This window comes from Solanum tuberosum, unplaced genomic scaffold, assembly GCF_000226075.1.
Source record: "Solanum tuberosum cultivar DM 1-3 516 R44 unplaced genomic scaffold, SolTub_3.0 scf00047, whole genome shotgun sequence".
In the NCBI taxonomy this organism is placed as follows: Eukaryota; Viridiplantae; Streptophyta; class Magnoliopsida; order Solanales; family Solanaceae; genus Solanum; species Solanum tuberosum.
In genome coordinates this window covers 2,012,051-2,035,270 of record NW_006238973.1, presented here as the reverse complement: position 1 = coordinate 2,035,270, position 23,220 = coordinate 2,012,051, and the positions used below count along the sequence as shown (strand labels likewise).

The window sequence follows — 23,220 nt, the reverse complement described above, 5'->3', positions numbered from 1 at the left end:
ACTTTTGGGACTTGTACTCATTTTGTTAGTAGCTCTGTACTAGTGACTTCCAGGTTCTGGGAGGGATCTTTATTTGTATATATGTTTTTGGTTTGCTTCCGCCTGTTTATATTGTTATTTGCCTACTCTTGTTTAGTTTCTACCCTCAGACCCATTACTTGTTGTTCCGGGTTACGGGTTGGCTTACCTACTGGTGGGTTATAGTAGGTGCCATCATGACTTGAGAAATCGGGTCGTGACACTAAAACATTGAAGATCTAACTAAAAATAAGGTGATAGAGAGGGAGGAGGTACCGCAATTGTTGCTGCCTTGTTATTAATCCACTATATCCAGTTAGATACAAAAAGATATCGTGAACAATAGAAATAGAGAAAATGATAAATCAGTGAAGAAAATCTGTTAGAAAATACACCTACCTGATCGGCAGTAACAATAGCATAATTCTCGTTGGAGTTGACTGGAATTCATTGGAAACGAAATTGATTGTCCTTTAAGCTTCAATCATGAAAGAGGGTTTCGCTCTATTTGATTTGTTTCTCAACTAAAGGTGCATGTCAAATTAAATAGTCAATAGTGCCTCAAACATGACATCTTAACCATTTTTGAATTCTTCTTTAACATAATTTCTTTTGTATAAGTTATATCTTAACCAAGTCATATTTGAAAGATTACCAATTCACAAATCTAAATCATTTTACCAAATTGAGCCCATCTCACAACTGATAAATTTTTTTTTTAGCACATTTGATCAATCAGTAGTACACAAAAGAAATAAAAAAAAGTAGTACCCAAAAGAAATAACAAATAACTCATTACTATCATGTAGATTTATTCAAATCAATGGCCTTTTCTTTTGAACCCTAATTTTGAACCAAGGAAATAGAAATAATTTGAGGAACATAATAAAATAAAGTGTGAAATAATCAGCTTTAACTTGTAGAGCATTTGTCAAAAGATAAAAAGAAGTGTTCAATTAAGTTGGGTATATTATGAAGCACCGAAAATAATTTTGTCGCGAAGAAGAGACCACCCGTGAAGAAGGTTAAAGAACTCATTAGTGTCATCTCTGCTGTGAATTCTTTTTCCTTCTTTCAAAGACTCTGACACTGTTAACAGCCACGACATATGCACATTCCGTCGTTTTTGTTGGAAACAAAACGGGTATCCCTGTTACACTCCCTCGCCGAAAACCTCCAACATGTTTAACCTTTTCCTCCTCTTACGTGAACATGTTTGTTAACCTTTTCCTCCTCTTATGTGAAATACACCCAAAAAATTTTCAATCAACCAGTAAAACAATAGATATTTATAGGTATAATTAGAGAATGAGAAATTTACCGATTTAAACTAAGCAACAACTTCAAAATTCCAACTTGAATCTGGGTAAGTCAAAGAGAGCTAAGAAAGAGAACTACAGAAGGACATAAACAGAGTAAGAAATTTTTTATTCTGTAAGAGGGAAATATTTTAATATGGTCAAGGCCCAACCAACAATAGTTGTGTGAGGCTCCATTTAATTTTGAAAAAATTACAGAAATCCTACCTTTTAGTTTACTCATTACCATTATCCCCTATAAGTTTTACAAATCTCTAAAATCCCTCATTTCGCGCATCAGATTAATGTATCTCGCACATCAAATTAATGTATCAGTGCTTATATTATTGTATCTCGCACATCAGATTAGTGTATCATGTATAAAATGTAATGTATCTTACTTAACGATTAATGTATCTCGTGCATCCGATTAATGTATCAACGTTTATATTATTGTATCCGTTTGAGGGATTTCTGTAATTATAAACTTTTAAGGGATAAATTGTAATTTTGCCTTAAAAGTATGTGATTTGCCCTTTAATTTCTGACACTTGGATTTGTGGCCCCCATTTTAACACCACACACTCTCTGACCTTATTTTTTCCCAAATTTCCCCCTTTTCCCTCGAAAATATTTTAGCTCCTTGTTCAATATTCCTCTCTTTTTCAGAGTTTTTTTTAATTTTTTATTCTTTGTGCTCTTTATTAATTAGTAACTTGATTAGCTCTCTCTTTTCCATTAATCATTTTTGTCCCTCAACTAAATCAATTTAAAAAATTGGCACCTCTCAACCAATTCAACTAAAATATAATTATTCCTCGTAGCCTTAGAAAAAACAATCTTTTGAAATTTTTATTTTACATCTCAAAAAATTGAATCAAATTCCTAGGATACCTTTAAAAGATAATTTTTGAATGAGAAATTCACACACACTTTATATTTATATTAAGAAGTATTCACTGAATATCAAAAATCGAACTAAATAAAAATGTAGTCAAATTGAATATTTCTTTTACTTCAATTTATTTTCTTTTTATTTTAAAAAAAAATTGACATAATCAGTTTTGGTTTCAAAGTAAAAATAAATCGAAAAAATCACCAAACTGATTATAAAAATATCTCCCTCTTTATATATAGTGTGTATGTTGTGTAATTAAATTTTTACTCTTTTTATTTGTAATCTAGTTACCTTTTTATAAATTTAATTCTATTTTTTCACTTTCTAGTTTAATTTGTAATTTTATTATGATGATTTTAAAAAATTGATTTTATGTTCAAAATCACTTGTTTTTAGTCCTTTCATTATTCATTATTAGTTAATTCAACTGTCATCAATCAGAACTAAATTTTTTTAAAAAAATTATACCAAAAAAAAGTTCACCAATGAGTAAGTGAGAGCAGATTCTAAAATCACTCGTTCTTCAAATTTTTTTTAGAAATATTGTACTTGGTGTTGCACTTATTATTGAAATTTAAGTTAAAAGTAAAAAAAAAATATATAAATCAAGAAAAGAAGACTATAATTATAATGGAGTTTAATTTTTAATCATATTAACAATCACGGGGAAAAAAAGGCTAAAACTTGAATTGATATTAATTTACATATTTCTATTTGACTTTTGGAAAATAACAATTTAAGACTATAGGTAAAATACTTATTATGAGGAAAAGCGAGGAATTTGAAAAAATGAAGGTGAGAAAGTGTGTGGCGTTAAAATGAGGCCCACATATTCAAGTATCAAAATTGAATGGAGCCTCACACATTATTGGTTGGGCCAAAACCATATTAAAATTTTTCCTGTAAGAGGTATACATATTACATGGCAGACAATATGTGTATGAGATCCTCTCAGGTTTTGCCAAGTGAATTTTGGGTCCCACTTATAGAAAATGTGTTAAAAGCTCCATTTATTTCTCTTTTTCCTGTTCCGTGTCTTCTTCTTCTCCTTTTTTTTTCTTTCCGTTTCTTCATAAAAATTTATTATTTTTCTTATTAAATATATTTATTCATCAAACTTCGAAACTTGATTGCTTTGCTCGTTATTTAGTTTGGATCACTTTTTATCAAACGAAAAATAATTTAATTAATTTGATTTTTCAAATGTTAAAATCAAGTCAAATTAATTAAGTCGATTTTTCATCACTTTAATTGTTTTTAATTTTTCTTGCTATTTGGTTTTTGTGGACTTATAAAAAATATACAATAAAATTAAATTTTGGTAAGGTATATATAGGATCCTTCCAAAAAAAAAAATTATGCATTATCTAAGAATTTAATCATTTCTAAGAAATATGATAAATTATTTCCAATGATTTTACTATTTTCTTACAAAAATTAAAGATTTAACGATGATATATTAGGATGTCTTGTTAATATTTGATTTAAATATAAATAATCAATTAAATCACGAGTTATTTTGAACATGAAAAAGCACTTTCGGCATTATTAAAATAAAAATATAAATTAAACTATAAAGTAAATGCAAAGAATTTGATTATTATAAATATAAAGAGAAACACATGAATACTAACAAAGAGAACCAAAAAGATATTTCTAATAATTTTTTTAATTTTAAAGAAGGATATATATATATATAATCATTACGGACCATTTATTAATAAAATAATAGGATGAAAAAAATTATCCTAAAAAATCAATGTCTGATCTTTTATAAATGAACACAAAAATTAATTTATTATTCTAAAATTAAAACACATAATTTTATGATTTTTTATTTTTAATTTCACAATCTTCAGTTTCTTTAATCTTATTGAAAAACTTTATTTTTTCTCATCACATTCACTTTAAGTTTTCCTTAAATAAATGATATAAAGATAAAATAACAAAACATTGTGGCCAAATCTTTAAAAAACGTAGAGACTACCAAGGAGGAAAAAAGAATTGTAGAAGAGAAAGTTTAAAATGAATGAGAAAAGTAAGAAGATGAAAGAAAATGAAATGGGTAAAGTATGGGTCCCATAGTGTACATTTGGCAGTCAAAGAAATCCTCATACAAGTTACAACTGACAAAAGGTGAGCCTCTCACAAAATAAAATTTTTTCAACAGAGTAATATTGTATGCCCATCTGACCACGGTACACGTGTTTCATAGAGAAAGAAAGGAGAACACGTGTTTATCAACACACTGTACAATGTCTTTCTAATGTAGAGGGGAAAGTACCAATTTACCCCTAAATCAATTCACAAATTTTAGACGAACTTTAAGTACAATTTAAATAGCTTTGCGTACAAACACATATTGCAGTGTTCGTCCTCCCAACTGTCCCTTATTAATAAGGGTAATATACATATATATATTCGACTTTCAAAAACAATTAGAAATTGAACAGTTAATTTAGTTGCCCTCCGAAAATTTGTTGGCAAACACGTCTATATGTTCAACGGCAGCACGTTGTTACACGCGCCGACTCAATTCCGTGGCATTACCGGCCCCGTCCGTCATCCAGCGCCGTCAAAACTCGCCGGAGGTCACTTCCCGATGGCATCTTCCGTCCGAATCGTTGTCGTCGGCGACGTCGTAAGCTATCAATTTCATATCCTTCAATAATTTTAGCTCCGCATTTTCCTTCAAACCCTCGCGTTTTTAACCTCATATTAGCGACTGTATAATATGCTTCAATATCTCTATAGTAGCCTGGAGTTTTTGAATTACTGCTAGCATTTTCCATTTGCTGCTGAAGTCTCCCTTTTCACCATAGTTGAAACTTAAAAATTTGAGTTTTTGAAGTTGTGATTTTTGGAATTTGAAGTTTTGCGAGACAATTCCTTGAAAAATATTTCAAGTTAAATTTCAAAATCTACTCCCCAACTCTATAGCCAAACACTAGCTAATAATGAGATTACTTTCATTTTGTGATTTGAATCAGTTTAAATAGTAGTAGCAAATTTGTATGTGTTGACTTTGTGTTACTATCCTTTTTGTGGAAATGATGGGGATTGTGAAGCATGATGATTGGAACCTTGAAGAAGATAGGAAGGCTCTTCAACTCTTGAAGGTACTTGGCATCTTTATTTTGTTTAATTTATTCTAGCTTTTCTTTTTGGGGAAATATTCTTTTTGTGCTAGGATTATTGAGGTATTGTTTATTGTGAATATGCTAGTTTCTACTAACCATTGAACTGTTGAAAAGCTAGTTTCTTTTTGGGGAAATTGTAGTTCACAAAATAATCCAGCCAAAGTAACAGAAATCACATCTACTAACCATTAAACTGTTGAAGGATTGTTCCGATATTGTTTCCCAGTGAATTATCCAAAGTTTACTAGTTTAGTACTTCGAGCTCACTTTGCATGGACTTTGATTCTATTAGCTGTTAAATATGTGTCCAAACGGAGCTAGAATTTGGTTTATAATCTCAATGGAAGCTCTCTGAATTGGATTAATTAACTAAAAAGGAAGCCAAACTTTCCTTAAATTTGAAGCTCTTGACTGTCAATTGTTATTAGTCTTAACATGTACACCAAGTATTGTAGTATGCATTAATAATTCGTGGTATGGAACGTCGTCGTATTTTTTGTATACTTGCATAATGCTTTCTCGCAATGGCAAGTATTATCTTGTTTAATGGAACAGTTGCGATGCTAAAGTTGCATCTGAATAGCCTGGCTGATTAAAAACATGTCCTGCGTAGATGTTGCACAGGAGGATAGATGACTACAAATTATGAAGCCTTACATGTCTTGCTTTTGGGTCTTATATTTCCTTTGCTCTTTGCCTCTCCAAACTGAACCATAGCTGTATTTTGTTGTGCAACACTTAATTTTGTAAATTAATTGTGTCCCGCTCTGCTATTCTACGAAGGTTTTTAGTTGGAAGGAAAGTAAAGGTATCATGACTATCAAAACTAATTCATATGTTTATGAAACAAAAATAAGTTGATCGAAAATGTAGAAAGTATCTTCATACTTTATTCCTCTCTTTAGTGGATAATTAGCAATTGCTGCTAACTTTCTCCTCTCTGAGCAGTGGATATGCTTTGAGTATGACTTATTCTACACACTTAATTGCAGTTCAGTGTTCAAGAACATTTTGAGAAATAAAAATCTGAGTGTTGCTTCAGAGTTTCTTCTCCATCCCGCTTTTTTGACATGGAAGAAATGATCTTTATCTGCCCATCCATGCTTTTGTGTAGTTTTGAGGAATGATTTCTATTATTTCTTATAAAAATGTTATAGGTGTACGACGTAACCATGAGAGATCGTGAAATGCAAGCTTCATTATGAAAACTAATTTTAGAAACCAAACTTTTGGGAGGATCCCTAGTGTTTCCACTTTTTCTTTCTTTCTTGGGACAATGGAGACCTTCTCTGGAAAAATCCTTTTGCTTTTCTTTTATAACATATTTTGGTTTGTTTCCTTCTGTCAGCTAATGATTTTTGTTGTGTGAAAATTGCAGCCAGATTTGGTGCTCTTTACAGGCATGTTTTCTAATAATCTCCCATCTATTTATCCACAATGCATACTACATAGTTATTGTATTCTTTCAACTACTATGTTTCATTCATAGCCAGGTTTGATTGGAAGAATTATCAGTTCACTTCATTTTGTCCTTGCTTCAGGGGATTTTGGGAATGAAAATGTGGATCTAGTCCGAAGCATTGCAGATCTTGAGATCACCAAAGCTGTTATTCTAGGGAACCATGACGCATGGAATACTCAAAAGTTCTCTGGGAAGTAAGTCCAAGTTCCATTTTATCCGACTGCTTAGAGGAAAAAATCACTTTCTCATTCATTTTCCATTATTTGTTGGACTTCAAACTCTGGTAGATAGGGTGGTCGTATTAGTGTTGTGGCTTCATGAAGGTTGTTATTGATAATGGCAAATGGGGTGACAATTGTAGTAGTGTGTAAGTAGGATTAATTAGCATTGATTTTGGTGGTAGAGCCCGTGGAAAATCATTGATAAATTTAAAGGATGTTTTCCTTGAAACATAACTTCCCTAGAAACTTCGAGCATTAACTGTAAACAACATAATGACAAAATATGAAGTATCAAAAGGGGATGAAACATATTGTCAGGCTCATTTTTTTCCTGTCCACTTAGTTAGCATGTCTCGACAAATTATTTTTCTCTAATAGTGAGATGTTCTACCTCTTAACTAGTTTTCTGAATTCATCCACTTCTTCTTTTTTTCTTAGTGTGTGCTGTTCAATTTGTAGGGAAAAAGATGCAGTTCAACTTCAGCTGGAATGGTATGTCTTTTGAGATATATAATTATTTAGTTTCAATAAATTTATACATCTATATGTTAAATAGCATAGCTATGTACTTGTTTATGATGTTTAAGACTGTCAGTTTCTTACTCTGGCACGACCTTCCATCTTGTGTTCTGCACAATCTCAATACCACTTTGTCTCAGAAGTAAGGAAGATAGATGATAAGATAGGTCATTGCAAGATAGAAAATAAATAGCCAGGATCCAGAAAGGTCCTCTTGGTACGTCTGCTAGTGGTTTGAATAGGCACATCCAACACATGTACTAAGCAGGTTATGGAAAAGAAAAGATCACGCAACAAAAACATGTGCATATCTGCACATCTGGAAAATATTTGCAGTTAAAAGAAAAGATAGCAATATAACTATAAAGAATGGGATCTCTTTGGCTGGGCAATTATCCATATGCAGGTATTAAGAGATGCCACAAGCTTAATTTTATGAGCACTTTAAAGGTTCACTTAAATTTGGCAAATTATAAATTTAATTGCCACAAGTAATCCGAACTAAGTCCTAAAATCTATGTTTGCTGAATAAGTCTTTCTCGGCATAAGGAGTCATGATTGATTCAACCCCAGACCAGTGAACAAAGATTGATTCTGAGATTCTGGCTCATGTTGCAAAGATTTCCCTTTAAATTCAACTATCTGGCATATGAATTTGTCTGATGGTTCAATTCCTTGGATTCTGATTTTATCTTGGAAAGTATTTGAGGCATCAACTACTGAACTACCTTGAATACAATCTTACTTATCATAATTGAGGGGAAAACAAAGATTAAGATTGGTTTGTAAGTCAGGTCTTAACCAAAGAAAAATCATGATAAAACATTAGTTCGTATCCATGTTCTGAATAAGGACAATTTCCTTTTTTACTTTTCCTTGTTATCTGCTTATATGAAGAGCTGAATACCAGAAAAATGAATCGGACAGCTAAGTCCTTCCCATAATGAAGGATTTCTGTCTTGACCTATTTTATGTCCCATCATATATAATAAAAGGAAAAGTACTTATAATGTAAAAGTTATCTTGTTGGTGTGCTGACTATTTATAATGGTCAGTCTTGGTGATGAGCATGTTGGTTACCGTCGGATGGATCTCCCAACACTAAAACTCAGTATTGTTGGTGGACGACCTTTTTCTTGTGGTGGTAGGCCCTTATTTCGGAAACAGCTTCTCAAAGCAAGGTTTGTGGTCCTAATCTAGTTTGTTAGTTATTTACTCTTCAATGCACATCGACTTTTCATCGTAATTTTTTCTATAATTGGTGAATGTTGGTTAGCCTGAGTATCTAAGCATGTTTAGTGTTGCCTATTAATTTGCTAGAACCAATATTTCGGAACTTACAGTTTGAAGTTTCTGATGCATTTTGTTTTTGTAGAGGCATAAGCGTACCTCTCCAATGTAGACATCGACTCTTTATAGTCTTCAAAATTTATATGCCTAATTCACAATTTCTTTTCCGCAAATGCTAGAAAAATACATTACAAGTCATCAACAAAATGGCTGAATTTGTTTCTGGTCACTTTCCACATGTTTTTCCATTTTCTTCTTCTAGCTGTGGAGTGTTCTTATAGCATAAACTATGGAAATAACTTAATTACTTGATATAATCTTTTTCAAAATGCTCTGATCGGAAAGGAAAACTTTCCATATACCAATATAGGCTAAAACCAATTTAGTGACTTTTATCTTTGCCTCTTGTGCCTAATATCAGAAGCAGCCCTAGCCAAATAGCGCAATATCATGCAAATAATATCTGCAATATCAAGTTTCTGCTATAACACTCTGGATGTAGCTTAGATGGTGACTTGTAACTTTACATTACAATTTTACCTTCTTAGGTATGGAGTCCGTGATATGGATGGAAGTGCTGAGAGAATCTTACAAGCTGCCATGGGCACTCCAGAGGATCATTCAATTATATTCCTTGCTCATAATGGTCCAACAGGTGTATAGCTTTCTGAAGTAGTATTTTGTTGAGGTACTTCTGCCCGTTGCGGGAAATTTTTGTGGTTTAAGTATTAAGAGTAGGGAGATGCAGGGCTAGGTGCTAACGTGGATGACATCTGCGGAAGAGACTGGTTTATTGATGGGGGTGACCATGGTGACCCAGGTAATACTTATGAATTGATATCTTTCTTACTGAAGCCCTTGATTCATCTGTACACACCCCATTTATCCTGATGACCCGGTGCACTAAGCTCCCGCTTGGGGAAGGGATGGACCACAATGGTGTATTACACTCAGTCTTACTCTGCATTTCTGCAAGAGGTTGTTTCCACAGCTCGAACCTATGACCTCTCCAGGTCACTTTTTCTGATGAGAGTAATATAATTAAATCCTCTCAACTTCGATGGAACAATTTGTTTTATGAGCATATATATGATTGTTACATTTTGTGCAGATCTAGCACAAGCCTTAGCCAAATTAAAAGAGGCTTCTCCATATTCGGTCCCTTTGGTCATTTTCGGTCACATGCACAAAGAACTTGCTTCTGGAAATGGCCTTCGCAAAATGATAGTGGTTGGAAATGATAATATCATATACTTGAACGGAGCTATTGTTCCACGAGTCAGACCCCCATCTTTGACAGCAGAATCTGAAGGAACATCACGAGCGTTCACCATAGCAGAAATTTCAAACGGAAGAGTGGAGAAGATAGCAGAAACCTGGATTTCTGTTATTGGAGACGAAACAAGATTAGAGGAGGAACATATACTGTTTGGCAGTCCAAGCAGAGGTTCACTCCATGCATCTCTTTTGTAATAAATTATTTATGTCACTTAAATTGGTATTCAAAAGTAACTTAATATTATGTAAATATATGATCAGTATTTATGACTTTGTTTGCATTGAGATTTTAATGCTTGGTTGTTCAAAGGGAAGTTAGTCCAATTCACAACTTTTATCTAAGCTCTTCTCCTACAAGAATTTATATTAACTTTCACAATATAAATGGGAACTCTACAATGCCAGAACATGCACAATGCAATTATATCTTGAACTAAAAGAAAAACAAAAACATTTATTCAAGTTGGACCACAACCTCTAAAGTACAAACAATGCATTATATTGCTTGTTTTACACTAAAGTCCTATAGTCTTAAACTACAAGAAAAATAAAGAAAAGAGTAAACTAGGGTAGGTTGATCTATGGAAGACTCATAATTCTCATTTTCCAAAGACTTGAATAAGTTGCTCCCTTCATCCATTTTTACTCGTTCACTACACTAAAAACTAAATATCTACTTTTACTTGTCCAGATTAAAAAATCAAGAAATAATTTGTTATTTAATTCCTAATTTATCATTACTATTAACTATAGTTATTTCCATTGCATTTTCCAAAATATTGAATATTCAAAAGGCATATAGTAAAAAAATTATTATATTTATTACTCATTCTTAAGAGTGTGCCAAGTTAATACTAAACAAGTAAAAATGGACAGACAAAGAAGTAACTAGTGAGTAATTAAATACTATAATCAAAAGTAAAAAGGGAGGTCAAAAAATGATGATCCTTTACCTAGATTTCTTCAAAAAAAAAAAGTGAATATAGTGTATACTAAGATAAATAATCAAAAGTTGTAAACATTATGCTTCTGTTGACTCAATTATTTTCATAAATTAAAAACACTTGAAGACAGACAGAGACCTCTTTAAAAGCTCAATATCCACTTGGTGCACCAAATTCCAAGCATTCTAATGAAGCCTTTTTGACTAAATAATGTATTTTCCTTTAAACTAAAGCTTCCTCTTTTTATAGTTTTGAGGAAAGAAAATATAATAATTGCAACTTTAGTTTAGTACTACTACTACTATATATTCACTTTTTTTATGACATACTATGTACAAATAACAATCACTCATTTATGATGGCTTCTTCATTAAGTAGGCCAACTAAACTCAACAAACCCCCACCCCACACATACAAAGGTTAGTTTAAAATATGTCAATGCATGATACTAAAAAGTACTAGCATTGATCATCTACCTTGTAGTAAAAATGATAGGTTTGATTAATTAAGCATGAGGTTCCTATAATATCTTCATGTTGTTTAGATTATATTATATATCATAACATATCAATATATTATATAAAGTTGTGATAGGTAGAAATCAATAAAAACTTTATGTGTCAATCAACATATTTCATATAGTAAGTCAATGTTGTAGTGATGCAAATGTTATAACATGTTTAAGGTCTTAGATTTTAACTGTCTTATAATAATCACATGACAAATATCATCTCATATTAGACCACAATTTTAAAAATATTATTTTCTTTCTTAAACTTAAAATAATTCATGTCGAATCAAATTATTTAACATAAATCAGAAAAAAAAAAACAAGTACTATATATTATGATCACCTTGATTTATTACTTAACCATAATCAACTATTATGATTTGGAGTAAACAAAAATGTGTGTTAATAAGTGTATTCTCTATACGGAATTGTAGGCACAATATATAGGGCATAGAAGAGTGGATTTGGATAGTTAATTTGTGAGGTCCATCGCAAGAATGAATAATATGTGTCATGAACTTGATTTGAGATTGAGACATACTTGTTAAATCACATTGTGTATTTGAATTATTAGACATATACTCTAATCGATCAAAAGTACAATAAGGATAATATATTTAGTGTGAATATTTCCATAAGTGGGGTATGGAGAGTGTGAGTGTACGCAGATCTTACCCCTATCTTACACGAGATAGAAAAACTGTTTTCGATAGATTCTCGACTTAAAAGAAAATATTTTCAAAAATAGGGCCAGTCAAAAAGTATGTTCACATTTTCCATCACTCTTGGCATGCAAAGTGCAGCTTAAATAATTCCCCCAAGATTATATATTCTCAAATTTCATGATGCAACTTCTTCAAAAGGAATGTCTTCAAATTCATGGTTCCCCAATATTGTTAAAGCATCAAAAGGAAAAAGTGATTGAGTGGTAACTATCACTACTCACAACCCAAGTTTCACCATCTTGTCATTGATCATGACAATGCTATAGTAATCTTCAATTCAAGCTTATCACCCAATTCATGAAGATTATATATCACTACATCAACTTTCATCATGTCATAATATAGCTAGAGGTAGCAAATGGACGATTTGGACTGAATTTGAGGGTGTCAAAATGGATTGAGTTCATAAATAAACTAGTTACTAATCCATCTAAAATTTATTTGGGCTGAAATGGGGGTCATAATCCAACTGTCATATTATTCTTACTAAGTTTGAATTATTTTATTTGTTCTTTTATAATTTTATAATACATGATAAAGTTATTATTTTTCTTTATAACGGGTATATATAAATAATCACTATTAATAAGGGTAAAATGAGAATAAGATATTTAATTTTATCTTGAAATTACTTTTAAAATAATAAATAATTTCAGATAATTACGTTAAAAACACGACAGATAATTTGAGACGGAAAGAGTAAAGTTTGAAACATCAATTTGTATCCAAGTTTATCTTTTTCTCTTATAAATTAAATGAAAGAGGACCATATTGTTGTTATAAACCCTTCACAGCTTTTGTGGTCCAAGAAAATTCAATAATAATTTTCTTTATCATTTTTCATACGTAATCTCTTCATGCAAATGTCTTTTTAATTTTCTTTCTCTATACTATTTGCATTTTAATAATAATAATAATGACATGCTTCTAGACTTTAATAGCCTTTATGACTATGTCCTATAAATCATAATGATAAGTTGACCATAATTACTTTAGTAAGCTTACTTTGTATTAGTACTACCTTTTTAGTAATTATTTGTTTAAGGAATTAAGTACTAATTAAACTCTTTGTTTACCTAGTTGCTCTATCTCTTAATGATGATGTCTCATCAAAATATATGATGTACTTCTCCGTTCATTTTTATTTCCAATATTTTAAAAATAATTTTTTATTTGCACTTGTCATTTTTAACATTTTAAGAAAAGAAATATTTTTTCTTATTTTTTTTCAACATTAATTACTTATTCTTCAAATCACTTTTAAAGACTTAAATTATATATAAAAAAATATGTGTATTGTATAAATAGTTATATTAATTATTATTTTTTAAGAGGCACACAACATTCAACATGAACAAGTAAATATAGGGAGTATAAAGAATCATACAAAATCTCTTGCTTTTATACTTTTAAACACACAGAAAGATCAAAGTTTATGTCTAAATGTACAATCAAAATTAGAATTTGATTTTGAAAAATAAAAAATATTGCATAAATTAAAATTAAAAAAATTAATATGAACAAAAGAGTATATATTATACTATAATTTAATAGTAACAATATTTAATATATATCATTAAATAATATTTCTTTTAATAGTAAATTAAAGGAAGATTCAAAGTTTGAGAAACAAAGAAAGAATGTCTCTCTGACACACCAAATTCGTTATTTAGATTTCTATAGCAGCCTTTGACCGAATCTTAGCCCTCCATCATTTTTTCTCGCTCGATATTTGATATTTATTTTAACGTAATACTTATATTATATCGTATTATATTATATTATTATGATTTTGGAGAGTCTTTTTATTTTCTCACCCACTTTGGCTTTTCTTGAGTTTGAAATAAGAGATATTGTTTTGATGAATATAATAATTGGATAGATGACATCATTTTTTTGAGGTATAAGAAATGTTTCGAGCCAATGATCAAATATGAGGTTACATAATGTCACACATTAATAACTAACCTATAAAAGAAAATTAGAGACATGGTAAATCTACTATAGAAAGATAGACTAAATGATAAAATAAAATTATCAAAAGATAAAAATGAAAAGAAGACAAAAAATAATGACGCGATCACTTTAAATTGGTCATCACATATGATGTGATTTTCATTTTTACCTAATAATAAATTCAAGAATGTAATATGATAAAAATTAAGATAAATAATTAAAATAAATATTATATTTAAATTGACAATAATACAATGTATCAAAATAAATTTTGTGCATGCCATAAGCTATTTTCTTCTAATTATAAGTTGGTGTATTGTATCCATTGACTTTAATTATCTAAAATAGGAGCTATGAGTTAAATAAAGTTCAAGTACATCTTCTAATTATAAATTAATGATGATTGAACTTTCTAAACTAATAATCTTCAACTACCAATTATTGTATACTAATAATATTTGTGTAATATATATTGCATGCTTTATATAATGATAATTAACTTCATCTAACACTTGACAATTCCACAACTAACCTCTATCTTCCTACCTCAATCCAAGGGCAAAATTGTCTTTTCACTTGGTCATAGATAATGGGCGCCCATGACTGATGAATCAAATAAAATTAAAAAATGTGTAATAATAAAATAAATAATTAAAAATAGTTACACCAAAAAAATAGAAATAATAAAATAATAAACCGTGAGCATATAACAGATCATCTAAGAAACTATATATCTGTATTATAATACTTCTTGGTCCCAATTTATACAATGATATTTTGATTGAACACACACACACACACACACACATATATATATTAAATATATAATCTAAAATAAATTATTAATATTTATTTAATTATAAACCATATTAAAATAAAAAATTAAATTCAAACAAAAAAAATGATAATTTTTCTTAGACCGACTAATTTTTTATACACCATCACTATCATCATCAACAACAATAATATAGTATTGAATATGTCCCATAAGTGGGTTCGAAAGATGGTTATGGGGATGCTATTATTATTTTCGATAGACACTTAATTTTAAAAAATCACTTTTTTTCACCACTTAACTAATATATATATGCTATCATCATTATAAATAATTCCCAACACATCAAATAATCTGTCCATAATATATATAACAAGTACGTAATATATCTTATCTCAAATATCGTATTTCAACAAGGCTTTTCTCCTACGTGCCTAAATGACGACATGGAAAAATTATGTATATTATATATATATATAAAAAATTTAATAAGCGTTTAGATATGCGATATTTTATTGAATTCATAGTTTCAAATTTTCTAAAATACATAATTTAAAATTTTAAAACGTGATTTCAATCCTTTTATAAATGTAAAACTTGACTCATAAATTTATATTTTATAATAGAAAATTATTTTAAATTTTAGGAGAAAAATAAATAAATGACACTCGGTGTAAAATATATGATGATACTAATATTCTTGATAAGTAGATCTTTATAAAAGTAGGTATATCTAAAAGTTTTTAATTACAAAATATTATTTATAAAAAAAACATAAACACATACAACTTATTAATGCACATCTTAGCATATAAATTATGATTTGCTAATTTAGTAAGACAGTATAAGAATCAAAAGAATTTTTTTAAGTCACAATTTCATATGGCATGAATTCTTAGAACTCAAATAAAAAAAAAACATTTGAGAGAGAAGATAAATAAATAAATAAATAAAAGAGTGGGCATTTTTGCAGAAACCAACATGCACCAGTTCTTTTGCTTCTTTTAATTCTTGTTTTCTGGGGCTTTGTTTCCCCAATACCCACATCCCGCTTAGATCGGATCTTTCTCAAACCATTATCAACAAACCCAAAAAACCACAAAAAAAATAATATCTCAAAAAAAAAAAAAAAAAAAAACTTTTTTCTCTCATTTTTTCATCAATCTAACAGAAATTCTTGATTATTTTTCTTGTCAATTTGATGGCCTAAATCTTTATTAGAAAAATTTTGGTTTGTGGGTTTTTTTGATAATGGGGAATGTAACAGCAGGTGTAGCTGCAAAATTTGCATTTTTTCCACCAGAGCCACCAACATATGAAGTATTTAAAGATGAAGATGGAAGGGTTTGTTTTAGTGGAATAACAGCTGATAAGAATGTAAATGTTCATTTGTTAGATACAAAAGGTGGTAATAAAATTGTAGCTACTTTTTGGAAACATCCATCTGGGAGATTTACACTTCTTTACTCACATGGAAATGCTGCTGATTTGGGACAAATGATTGATCTTTTTGTTGAGCTTAGAGCTCATCTTCGTGTTAATATTATGTGGTATGTTTTTGGCTCTCCTTTTTATCCATCTTTTTTGTTTTGGGTTTTTGGGGTGTTTTTTTTTAAAATGATTTCATGGGGTTTCTTGTTTTTGATAGTATTGCTAATGGTTGTTATAAAGTTTTGATCTTTACTTGTTTTCTTGTATATTGCTTCTGCCTAATATGTTCTTGTTGACCTCTTTGTTGAGCTTATAGATAATTCCTCTTTCTTTTTTTTTGTTTTGGGGTTATGGGGTGTTTTTAGAATATTTGATTTCATGGGTTTTGCTTGTTTTTTACTGTATTGCTAATGGTTGTTATAAAGTTTTGATCTTTACTTTTTTTGCTTGTATTGCTTCTGCCTAATATTATGTGATATGTTCCTTTTTATTGATAATATTCTATATTTTTTTCTTTCCCTTCTGTTTTGGGGTTGTGAGGTGTTTTCTTTTCTGGTTTGGGGGTGTTTGTAGGATAATTGATTTCATGGGGTTGCTTGTTATTGATAGTATTGCTAATGGTTGTTATAAAGTTTTGATCTTTACTTTGTTTTCTTGTATGCTTCTGCCTAATAATATGTGATATGTTCCTTTTTATTGATAATATTTTTTTTTTTTCTTTCCCTTCTGTTTTGGGGTTGTGGGGGAGTTTATAGGATAATTGATTTCATGGGGTTGCTTGTTTTTGATAGTATTGTCCATGGTTGTTCCAAAGTTTTGATCTTTACTTTGATTTGTCGTATATTGCTTCTGCCCAATATGTTCTTGTTCTAATTCTGTGAATGAACTCTCTGTATTTTCTTGGTTTCTGAACTCGTTAACATGTCTTTCCTAAACTTGCATGGATTTTGTAGTCGCATTAACACTGTAACATCGTGCAATTATAATTCTTGAAAGTTCTGTTATTTTGCTATAATCTCCTTTGCCTTTGGCACTGATGTCATGTTTGTGTGCTGGATTGCAGCTATGATTACACGGGATATGGTGGATCGTCAGGTAAGGTAAGCAAATTATCATGCTAACTTCCATTTCTAACAGCAATTGGCATCATGTCATTGATCTATCTCGTCAGCACGATGATGTCAATAAAACCGTACCATCGTGCACTTGTGTTCATTTTCTTCTGCTTCTCTCCTCTTGCCTTCTGAGTTTTGTCTCCAAATATTGATGTCTGTTTACTTCTATCAGCCATCTGAGTTCAACACGTACCACGACATAGAAGCTGTCTATAATTGTTTGAAGAGTGAATACAGCATTAAGCAGGAGGATATCATTCTATATGGACAATCTGTTGGCAGTGGGCCGACACTACACTTGGCATCTCGCTTACAGAGGTTAAGAGCCATTGTTCTTCATAGCGCTATACTTTCAGGAATACGAGTTCTATATCCTGTCAAGATGACATTCTGGTTTGACATTTTCAAAGTAAGTATTTTCTTTTCTTTTTTTCGTCTAATTCTTCTGCTTGATTTATTGTGACAAAGCACCATGCTGACAAATCTCTTTCATTTTGCAGAATATAGACAAAATACAAAAAGTCAGCTGCCCGGTTTTAGTGATCCATGTAAGAAACATCTATTTCTTTAGTTTCTTCTTCCCTCTAGATACTTTCACATACATTTTTTCTGCTGTTGAAACAACCTCTTGCAGAAATGCAACGTAAGGTTGCATTCAATAGACTGTTGTGGTCCGGCCCTTCCCCAAACCCCACGCATAGGGGGTGTTTAGTGCACCAGGTTGCCCTTTTTGTTCTTTAAACTTCTATCTATTATTCACAAAAAACTATGCTTCTTTATGTTCTTCATTCTTCAAATTTTCTTCATTAGATATGTTTTACCACCATTCCAACTTCTAAGAGAATGGTATGATAGAGGACTAGGAAGATGTAAGTTGTAACGCATAAAACTATATTAAGTTGGTGAAATGGAGTGTTACATGATTGGAGGATACATACCAAAATAAAAGGCACGTTATGTAAACGGATATAAGACCACCATTTTTATATTGTAGTAAATGTGAGCCTCTAAGATCCACAAGATAAGTATTGCAGAGATCTGGATATTAAGATGGATATACAATCTTACAAGATTAGACTAGATGAAAAATGATGACACCGACAAAAGGTGCAAGTATTTTTGATAGAGGATGATATGAGATGAAGTTATTTGATATGGTTCGGTAATGTTTTGTGTAGACCTCCCAATGCACTCTTCTGTTAGATGCAAAAACACGGTGATTGACGGTATTTAAATAGGAAATGGTATACGTAACATCGCATCGAAGGAAATGGTGTCAAAGTGGCCTACAATCTCTCTTTCTTTTTTTTTTTGGTTTCCTACCCGGTGTCCGGTACCCGCATTGGAACCCGACTAAATCCAGATTCGTGCCGGGAAGTCCCACATTGGGTGGTATAGCGCTCCCTAACAAAGGCGACTTTGTACCCTAGGGGACTCGAACCCAAGACCTCTCAAAATACATACAAGTCTAGAAAAAATGACACAATAGGCGACATTGACTAGTTGGCTTTAAGGCTAAGTCAGGATGCTATTTCATTAGGCTCAGTATTGTAGGAGTCGTTTAGTCTAGAGATATGTGTGTCAGTGGAAAATGTAGAGAAATTCTAATGCTAGAGAACTCCAAAGTATTGAGTATTGGAATAAAACAGGTCCAGATAGAGTGAAATGGATTATGAGAATCCATTGCATACTCCAGCTAACTTAAATGGAGTATGAGAATTCATTGCATACTCCAGCTAACTTGGAGTTGCAGACATAGCACTTCTAGTTATTCTTTTCTTTCAAAATGATGCCAAAATCTTGTACAAAAGTTTGTCAAGCACCTGCCTTGTTGCTTTGGTTTTGATTACATACTAGTAAATCTTATCAAGATAGAAGTCTTTAAGAAATTTTTTTGGTCCTTATAATTGTTACTAATCAGACTAAAGTTGGTAAAAAGAAAAGAAAAATGATTTTCTGGCGACCAGTACTTTTCTAGTTTTCTTTGGTTCAAAACAAACAACAACATACCTAGTGTAATCCCACAAGTGGGATCTGGGGAGGTTAGTGTACACGCTTATTAGTTATTGTCTTGATCTTTAGAATCAAGTTCTTCGTGTAAAATAGTAGACATGCGTGAAACGAAGTTGCTAACAGTTTCAACCAAAACTGGAGGTGCATCCAAGTGTTTGTGTAGCATTTATGTCACTCAACAACTGAAGGTTCCATTGGATTCTGGAAGCTTATAGCATTGGTCCGGCGCAATTGCCAAACTATGGGTGATTTGTACTGAACATGTCAACAATACTTATGATGATCTTTTCTGTCAATGTCCAATAGTGGACCATTTCAAACTTCCCTTCCACTTTAGATGATTAGCGAGCTCGCTATCTACAAGAATAGTTATTGTCTCCTTGAAAGAATTTATTCTAAGAAGACCCTTATAGACTATGAGTTTACAAGGAAAATTATCCACATATTGCATCTAATTCACTTCAAAACCAACTTCTTTTGTTCATTACTGGTCCTTTCTTTCAAGCAACCTTTTTTTATATAAAGAGGCAAGGATTGCATATTAAGATAATTATTTGGATGTCGTCTTTCAAATCTCACAACTATCAAGCTTTTAGAGGTTTGCAGATAAATGAATGAACATATCTCTCAGCTCCACTACCTTACATGATTTCATAATCCTTTTATTCAAAATCCTGGACAACTATTACAACTCTATGCTTCTAATCACGAGTATCTTTTATACTTTTCTTCTCTCCGTAGCGCTAAGTAGAATCCTACAATGGTTGATGTTATTATTCTAATATTGGAAGCTACGTAAAAGTTTATGGAGCACACTGAAGAACCTGCTTAGAAAAAGAGTATTTCACTATGCATATTGCCAAAAATATGTCTTTAATTTCCTTGGTCCTCGTGCACTCAGAATGCCTTGTGTCGTTGAAATTGTTTACTACAGATACTCTGAAAGGCCAGAGTATCCATGACCTGACATGACTCATTGTGAGCACTCAGTAAAAATACTTGTCGAATTTTCATTTGAAAAATGAGATACGGACATCTCTGCTCTGTTGTCAACACGTCACATAAGGTGACTTTGATATGGTCAGAGTAAAATTTAGTATATTTGAATTTTATGTTGCAAGATATGGCATATTAAGAAATAAAGAGGACAAGGTAAACCAAGCCGGAAATTCTTCCTCAGTAAATGACAGAACAGGCCTTGGTTTGTCCAAGATAACAATGTACAAAAACAACATTACCCAGTGTAATCCCACAAGTGGAGTCTAGGGAGGATAGGCTGTATGCAGACCTTACTCTTACCTTTGTGAGGTAGAAGAAAAGTTTTGAGGTAGAATTGCAATATGACAGCAAAATAGCAAGATAGAAAGCAAATGAAGCAACAAATAGTTGTAAACATAGAAGAATAAGCAACTATGTGATTACTAAATAATACTCTACTAATATGGGAAAGAGGAGAAGGACTAATCCAAGATGACAATGTAAACAAGTTATTTTTCTCTTTAGCTGGAAAATTTCTCATTTCCCTATATTTTTTGAGAAATCTCGTGTCTGCACATTTGTGAATTGTCATATGCACAAATGACAATTTTAAGTTCCGTTTGGTGGGAAATCATGAGACTAAGAAAATTAAACAGTTAACTCAGTCCATATTCATGAACTGTCAAATGAGGGAACTTTTAAATGAACTTTAGAAGCTATAGTGCAGAAGGATACTAATGCTTGGGAAAGGAATATCAATGAAAAGCAATAGTGATAGTTTAACTGAATGCTTGACGGGTTCTCGGAGGATACAGAACAGAATGAGATGTGTCACTGGAAGATCCTACCTGAATTTCTCAAAAAATGCTGCCTGCTTACTTGATCATCCTTGTAACATTTTTGAAATTGTTACAGGGAAGGTTCTCCTACACAAGTGAAATCAGATTTACTTGTTCGATATACAGTGATGCATTTCTGTGGATCAATTGATCACTATCTACTATCGTGACTTATTGTACAATACCACTAGGCATTGATGTGTAGTGAAGTTGGTTATGATGCTTCTGTGCTCAAAAAGTCATTGATATCACCCTCTGAAGTGTCATTATATTTTGTTCTTATGTGCTTAATTAAACCTTTTTGCTCCATCTAGAATGCAAAAATTCTGAACTCTATGTAGTAGTCGATACTTAATGAATTTCTTGAATACTATGACAGTTTAGTTCATCGCCCTATTTATTTGTTTTTTCCGCTGACCTAGCTGTAGAAGTTCCGATAAGGTTTAGCTCGTTAAAATCCTGCACTAAAGTTCTCAATTTCATTTGCAGGGTACATCAGATGAAGTTGTTGATTTTTCACATGGTAAGCGTTTGTGGGAACTTGCCAAAGAGAAATATGATCCGCTATGGGTCGAAGGTGGAGGACATTGTAATTTAGAGACATTTCCTGAGTACATCAAGCACATGCGCAAATTCGTTAATGCAATGGAGAAACACTCGTTTTCTAAACGAAACAAAGGACGGCTTTCTCAAGCCCCGAGTATAACTGAATCCAAACACAACAGATGCTTAAGATTTGGAAAGAGACAAAAATGATTTGCTCTAGCTAGTTTGCTAAGAAATGCTGCACAGCACCAAGAAACAAAAGGTCCGCGTTTATTGCAGCAACATAACTGATTCAAGAAACTGTTTGTTCTAACACCGATGTTACCAACTCAAAGATCGAGCTGCAGAGCAATGTGGCACAGGTAAGATTTGGCCAGTTCATTATAGATTGAACATGATTAGTTTATGCGTTGAACAAGAACATAGTTGACTTGTCTGTTAAATGTAACAGTGTGTATTATCCCAGAAAAAGATTATGGTTAGAACTTTGTATTCAACTCTCTGTACAATTAGGATTCTCAGTGTTTTATGTAGAGATCAAACTTTCTTGGCAATAGAGATGCAAATTTATTTGCTGTGTATAATCTACTCGCTCCGCTTCAATCTATTTGATTTACTGTCCTTTTTAGTCTGTTTCAAAAAGAGCGTATCTTTCCTTTTTTGGCAAGTAGTTAATTTCAACTTTTCACATGGAAGCCTACAATGATTAAATGACATTTTGGTATATTCTACATATCTTTAGTTAAACCACAAAATTATACCTACCTTTCTTAAACTCTGTGTTAAGTTCTTGAATCCTTTATCTCGTAAGTTGTATCGTCGATTTTTTTATTTTTTTTGTGTGTGTTATATTTCACTATTAATTTTCCAATTACAGGCTGCAGATTCATTGTACATATGAATATTCTCCTTGAAATTCTGTGTTAGTACATGCATCTGCCTGTGTGAAACTGAAATCTTTAGTTTATGTGTATGATTAAATATTGTTGACATTAGTGCTTCCATAAAGAATTCCATCCAAATATTTTATGGATTTAAGTTATATACACCGATACTGTAAATAATTTTCACACCATCATTTTAGCGTTATCATACACATGCAATACTAGGGTCTTCATAAGAACTCTTGCGCGAGAGGCTAGGTTGGCTAGGTGAACTTAGATTAACGGTGAGAAACGGATAGGACAAACCTTATCTCTCTTTATCTAAAGAGAGAGGGATGTGAAAGCTCTAATAGCCTTATGTTATGGCCGATCCCTCGAC

At 31.6% G+C, this 23,220-nt stretch overlaps 2 protein-coding genes across 3 annotated transcripts; both read left to right on the top strand.

Moving 5' to 3' along the window:
- Positions 1 to 4,652: 4,652 nt before the first annotated feature.
- LOC102599125 (uncharacterized) lies at positions 4,653 to 10,438 on the top strand. Of its 2 annotated transcripts, none has more exons than XM_006343621.2 (9): positions 4,653 to 4,855; positions 5,283 to 5,333; positions 6,733 to 6,754; positions 6,896 to 7,010; positions 7,497 to 7,529; positions 8,612 to 8,737; positions 9,395 to 9,501; positions 9,595 to 9,666; positions 9,958 to 10,438. In XM_006343621.2, the coding sequence occupies exons 1-9, from the start codon at positions 4,712 to 4,714 to the stop codon at positions 10,317 to 10,319; spliced, it is 1,032 nt and encodes a 343-aa protein (XP_006343683.1). In that variant the 5' UTR covers positions 4,653 to 4,711; the 3' UTR covers positions 10,320 to 10,438. The 2 variants fall into 2 exon arrangements, with proteins under 2 accessions (XP_006343683.1, XP_015162539.1); XM_015307053.1 differs by having other exon boundaries at positions 7,476 to 7,529.
- A 5,473-nt stretch (positions 10,439 to 15,911) lies between these two features.
- LOC102598793 (alpha/beta hydrolase domain-containing protein 17B-like) lies at positions 15,912 to 22,545 on the top strand. Its single transcript, XM_006343620.2, has 5 exons — positions 15,912 to 16,585; positions 17,530 to 17,566; positions 17,754 to 17,990; positions 18,082 to 18,129; positions 21,901 to 22,545. The coding sequence occupies exons 1-5, from the start codon at positions 16,287 to 16,289 to the stop codon at positions 22,165 to 22,167; spliced, it is 888 nt and encodes a 295-aa protein (XP_006343682.1). The 5' UTR covers positions 15,912 to 16,286; the 3' UTR covers positions 22,168 to 22,545.
- The last annotated feature ends 675 nt before the right edge of the window (positions 22,546 to 23,220 follow it).

Excerpts from the sequence above, each read along its gene's own strand:
- LOC102598793 (XM_006343620.2), top strand. The coding sequence starts at position 16,287 with ATGGGGAATGTAACAGCAGGTGTAGCTGCAAAATTTGCATTTTTTCCA. Across the intron at positions 16,586-17,529 it reads CTTCGTGTTAATATTATGTG|CTATGATTACACGGGATATG; the intron begins GTATGTTTTTGG and ends GCTGGATTGCAG. Across the intron at positions 17,567-17,753 it reads ATGGTGGATCGTCAGGTAAG|CCATCTGAGTTCAACACGTA; the intron begins GTAAGCAAATTA and ends TACTTCTATCAG.
- LOC102599125 (XM_015307053.1), top strand. The coding sequence starts at position 4,712 with ATGTTCAACGGCAGCACGTTGTTACACGCGCCGACTCAATTCCGTGGC. Across the intron at positions 5,334-6,732 it reads AGGCTCTTCAACTCTTGAAG|CCAGATTTGGTGCTCTTTAC; the intron begins GTACTTGGCATC and ends TGAAAATTGCAG. Across the intron at positions 7,011-7,475 it reads ACTCAAAAGTTCTCTGGGAA|TGTGTGCTGTTCAATTTGTA; the intron begins GTAAGTCCAAGT and ends TTTTTTTCTTAG.